Here is a 5,536-nt window from a genome sequence, read left to right on the forward strand (position 1 = left end):
TAGGTCACGTGACATTTGTGTTGAACATACGCGTTCGCTGCAGGTCTTGTCGGAACTTTCGTGTTAATTCTTGAATAGACCAAATAATCAGAGAAAATTAAACTGTAGTGTTGAAGATTATTATTTTAACTTCATTTTGGGAAATTTTCACTTTTGTACTACGATAAATGGCTAAGCAGCACGACTACAAACTCACGCGTACCGGCGATTTTAGCGTCCATTTGAGCGTTGTGCCGTGATCTCAAATGTCCCGCGAAGGAGATCGAACATATACTTCTTTGATAGGCTCTCCGCATGACTTATTCCGATCGCATCACTATTTTTTAGAGGTGATACGAAGAAGAGATAATGGGCTTCATTTGAGAGGGCGAACGTTAAAATCGGCCGAGAAAGACTCAATCTGTGATCAAACTTTGTGTTCGTTTGTGTTTTTTTTGAAAGAAAATCTTGATTTCCTTAAACGTTCGGCCCCAAATTAATTTTATGATAAATATTATTGTAGTTCTGCAATAATTACGAGTCTAACGATGCGAAAAATGATGCTTAAGGCCCTTTTTAGCGAGTATGGTTTCACCCCAACTTTACATCCGGGCACTCCATGAATCACATACAAGTAATCAGCGCTTCGCCGGCGTGTCAGGAGGTCTAAGCTGAGTTCCGACGTTCACGATTTTGTAGCTAGATTTGTCTGATTTCTTATCAAACGCAAGGATCTAGAGATATATGTATTTCAATACTTTACCCTTTCAAACGTTATCTTGTTCGAAGTAGTTTGATTTCCGGGTGATATTTTTCGATAGACACTGAGAAGTTGTCAAGCCAGCACTGCAGTGTAGGCATACGCACGTGCACCGCACTTTGCCGATACCATACTGAACTGCTCACGTGCACCGCACTTTGCCAATACTATACTGAAATTTTAGTTTCGATCTTTAGTTCCCGAGAAGGGGACTATTTGGGTTCTCTCTGAAGAACAAGGCCGTAGATTATTAATTTGTTCTTTCCACATTGATGGTGTTCGGACTTTGGAAAAGTTGATTTTTATACTGGTTTGTATTTCGGACCGCTGACTTCGAGGGTCTATGGTATTTCGGGGCAGAGTAATTTTGCATCCAGTTTAATGCAGTTGTTCATTCTATAAATGCGTGTTGCTGTTTTACGGCATAGACAAAGGGTTGAGAACGAAGTTTTTTGACTTTTGGAAAAGTTCTTTGTAATTGTTAAACTTAAATTCTTCATTAATCAGACCTATTTCATAATCATTTAAAAAAGTTGTAATCATAAAAAATAAAAAAAAAATTCCGAAGTTCAAATAAAAAAATAAAAAAAATATTTTGTTAAATTTATATCAAGTTCTAAAGTGTCACAGGTATCATTTGATTGTTTACAGGTATTGTTTATTTGTTACCTTGTAAACAGCATTTTAAATAACATTTTTCATTTATAAAAATAAAAAACCATTTAACATTTCATCAGCAATATCCACAAAAAAATTCATCAATTTTCAATGAGAAATGCTTGAGTTATTGCAAAAAGCACTAGAAATTGCAATTCTAGTTTCCTCAAACAATGTTCAAAATGGGGTCACCTGGTTGTTATGATGACTACAGGTGTCTACCATGGCATAATTTCTAATTATCATATGACATGGAAAATATCTTTTACACTTGTGACGTTTACCGTAAAATGTCAGGCCTGACATGGGAAGGAAACGTCATCAGTTTGAGTGCGCCGGAACTATTTCAAAGATGGCGACTTTCAATCAAAACAAACTCGCCATTTTCTAATTCTATCCATTCATTTTTTTATATGTAGGATACGATAAAAAAAACCCTTAATTTTGATGTACCTCGTTGGAAACATTTTTTTGAAAAAGGCTGTTTAGAGGTTATCATATTAAACTGAATAAAAATATATTTCTCGAAACAGTGAACGGGAATCACGAGATCTCCCGGCCGCCCGGCCGGCTCGCTTTGCCGCTCAACGGTGACGAACGCGTACTGTAGACTGTAGTGTGGTGTTGAGTGACCGTTCGTAAACAATTTATTTCCGTTTGCAAAATTAACGCGCGGTACGTTTTGTGGGTAATTTTCGAACAGTTAAGCTCAAAAATAAACAAGTGTTTGTCGTTGCCATTTATTTTTCCAATCCCCCAAATAAATAATCACGATCAAATGAAATGTGCCTCTTCTGTTGTCATTTTGTGCGGGAAACAACCTGATCTGTTGTCATTTGCCAAGATGTCGTTCGACAGTGACCTCAGCGAATTTTTAGCTCTTGCCGATTCTCTATCTGAAGACGAAATTTTCCAGCAATTACCACCCTGGACATGCCATCAACAACAAAAACAACAACATCCACGCTATGCCGAATTCTCACTTGATGAGGAGGAAGAATTTGTCACCATGCAGAGAAAGAAAAATACCATCAGAAGTACCAACACTGCCGTCAAAACAGTTCTCACTGTGGCTGAAGGCAATGAAACCGAACGAGCATCGACCACTCCTTGAAATTCAACCAACCGATCTCGATTCGTATTTAGCAGGCTATTTCCTGGGTACGAGACAGAGTGATGGCCGCGAATACGAGCCGGACACACTGACTGGCTACCAACGTGGGATAGACCGCTTTCTCCAGGAGAATAATTACGGACACTCTATAATCAGAGATGACGAGTTTAAAAGATCGCGTAAATGTCTGGCCGCAAAACGTTCTCAACTGAAGAAACTAGGCATGGGAAACAAACCTAATGCAGCAGATGCCCTGACCAGCGAGGAGGAAGCGATCTTTGTGGAGAAAGGCATCGTTGGACGAAACAATCCTGAGTCCCTGTTTTACGCAGTACCGTGTGGCTGAACAACACAAAAATACTTGGCTTTCGGGGTGGACAGGAAATTGTTAACTAGCATGGGTGACATCACGCTCAAAGCAACGCCGAATGAATCTGAATACCTAGAATTTAACGAACGCGAAACTAAAACACGGCACGGACAGATTGGGGCGATCCGGCAATTCAGCCCTAATATAAGATCTTCGCAACCCCGACAAAGCCGGACACTTGTCCCGTCACAACGTACAAGGAATTCAGAGATCGTCGACCCGCGGAGATGTGTTACGACTCAAGCTCATTCTATCTGTCAATACATTACAACCCTGAGAGCCAAGTATGGTACAAAAAACAGCCGATGGGACAGAACAAACTTGCTACTGTGCTGAAGACCATGGCAGAGAAAGCGGGAATCACTGGGAAAAAGGTAAATCACAGCGTAAGAAAGACTGCCATTACCAAATTGCATCACGCCGGAATTCCGCCGACACAAATCCAGCAACTGTCGGGACACAAAAATATCCAGAGTGTCAATCACTACGCAACAGCGTCATTCGTGCAGCAGCAGCAAATGTCGGATATTCTCAGTGATCCAACCCCGTCCACGTCTGCCATCGCTAACAGAGAGTCAACCCGCTTACCTTCTCTTCAAGTTCAAGTCAACAATCGGCCAGTCACCACCGATCAACATCAGGCGTATTCAGCAGTGCGACGATCTACGGTGGCACCTTCACTGTCAACATGGTCGCACCAACTCAGAAAGTGTCAGCTCCGAGTCCGATGAGAAAGCGGCGGAGAATAATATTTGAATCTTCAAGCTCAGAGAGTTCACAGGACTGAACTTGATACAAACTGACATTTTAACGAAGTTTAGTGTTGTCATTTTGTACGAACAAAGTTGTTCCAAGCCATTTCTCGAGTCGTTGTTTCAGATTTTACGGCAGGTGTTTCCCGTTTTTCCACGCTCAAAGTCAAACATACAATCAAATACAAGCAATCAAAATAAAAAAGACACGCTTAATTATAATTTGCAATGATCAATATATTGATTTGAAGAAAACTTGAAATTTACATTAAATTCTTAATTTTTAAACGATGTTTACTACGTTTTATGAGGTTGTGAAATGCCGCTGTTCTATGCACACACTCCGCGCTGTGTGCTAAGCTTGCAAGATGCAATGTTGACATGTTGTAATTGTTCACGATTTTTTGAAGTTCTAATTAAAACCGAAGATTTTCAATGAAAATCACCTCGCATCCTTGTATTTCATGACGAATGGATCAGAAATATGACATGTTTAAGTATCAGTGTGAATGATATACGTACGAATGCACGAAGTATGGAATAATCCAGGATTCTTAGAGGTAATCCTTCCCTCGTGTTCTGTGGACGCACTTGACCCAGACTTGTTCATTGAGGTCAACCGAACGTGTGCGGAAGTATATATCCACAAAAAAATAGTGCAAATTTTAGATCGTCCGGCCGTGTATTAAAAGTGGCCAAACTATTAAAAGTCAAAACAATAGTTTGTCATATGATAAATAGGTTATCGCTCAATATCAATTGTTCGTAGAGATGCGTTACTACTCGTGCCGTCATGGGCCGCATCACACACTCGCCTACGGCTCGTGTGTGATGCTGCCCATGACGTCACTCGTAGTAACGCATCTCTACTCACAATTGATATTGAGCGATAACCTCTAAATAGCAAGCTGTTTTTTTTCATATTCAACAGGACATATCTCTGCATGTACGAACCGATTTTCATCAAACAAAATGCAATCAATTGGTCTTGAAGAGAGCTTTCTTTTGATATATAATTTATCATTATTGTAGCTGTCTATCAATTTCATGTAAAATCCCTAGCTTTAGCACAGTGTGGTAAGGAAAACCATGGAGCTCAAAAAAGGACTCAGGGAGTCCGTTCGCTTTGTAGCTAACTACACGCGACTCTGAGCTGTGATCTGATTGTTTGTTCAATGGGACATATGTCAAACCACAGTGGTCAACACGCAATCTGGTGCATTCACCTCTCGCACAACAACCACAGTGACTACAGTGTATATAGTGTTGTTGTCTGAGATGTTCAACCTGATCGCTATTGTGTAGTCCGGGACATCTCGGTTACGGTGTACGCTACGCTCCCACTAAAGAAGCTTTAGGTGGGAAATATATCCGTACAACCATGGAGGTAGTAGTTTACTACCTCCATACAACGTACACGTAACACCGTCACCAAGGAAAGGTCCGATTCTAAACAAGCTGCTCTGATGCCGCTGTGTACTGCAGATCCTCACCAGCACTACGTTAAATTGTAGCAATAGCAGCGTGAACATTGACTTACCTTAAACGAAAACTTGCCACTCATCTTGCCAAAACTTCTCCCAACCTGTGATCACTATGTTGTTTTTGACGTTAAAGAAATGAACTCATAAGCTATATATGTAGCGAGAGAGTACCACACACGTGCGTTTCATTTGCGTCGCCATGTTTTTGCTGATGTAGGGCAGGGGGCAGAGTTCAAAGGTATACGTATCATTTGGAACAAATTTAAACTGTAAATTTCATATTTGATAAAAAAGTGATCATTTTTTAGATGTTAAAACTATGTTGATGCATATGGATATTACTATGATAATTTTATCATATTTTAAGACACTGAATCACACTCTCTAACCTCGCGAGATATCACGAGATTCTACCCTGGC

General features: G+C 40.3%; 1 protein-coding gene across 1 annotated transcript in view; it reads right to left on the reverse strand.

Annotated features, from left to right (window-relative positions):
• The window catches only part of LOC139124490 (periodic tryptophan protein 2 homolog), a 43,679-nt gene extending 38,348 nt beyond the window's left edge, over positions 1-5,331 (reverse strand). The window contains exon 1 of the mRNA XM_070690631.1: positions 5,173-5,331. Within this exon, the coding sequence (XP_070546732.1) occupies positions 5,173-5,196 (24 nt within the window). The 5' untranslated portion in view covers positions 5,197-5,331. The remainder of the gene's footprint in view (positions 1-5,172) is intronic.
• Between the last annotated feature and the right edge of the window lie 205 nt (positions 5,332-5,536).

This window comes from Ptychodera flava (assembly GCF_041260155.1).
Source record: "Ptychodera flava strain L36383 chromosome 23 unlocalized genomic scaffold, AS_Pfla_20210202 Scaffold_24__1_contigs__length_23054250_pilon, whole genome shotgun sequence".
Taxonomy (NCBI): domain Eukaryota; kingdom Metazoa; phylum Hemichordata; class Enteropneusta; family Ptychoderidae; genus Ptychodera; species Ptychodera flava.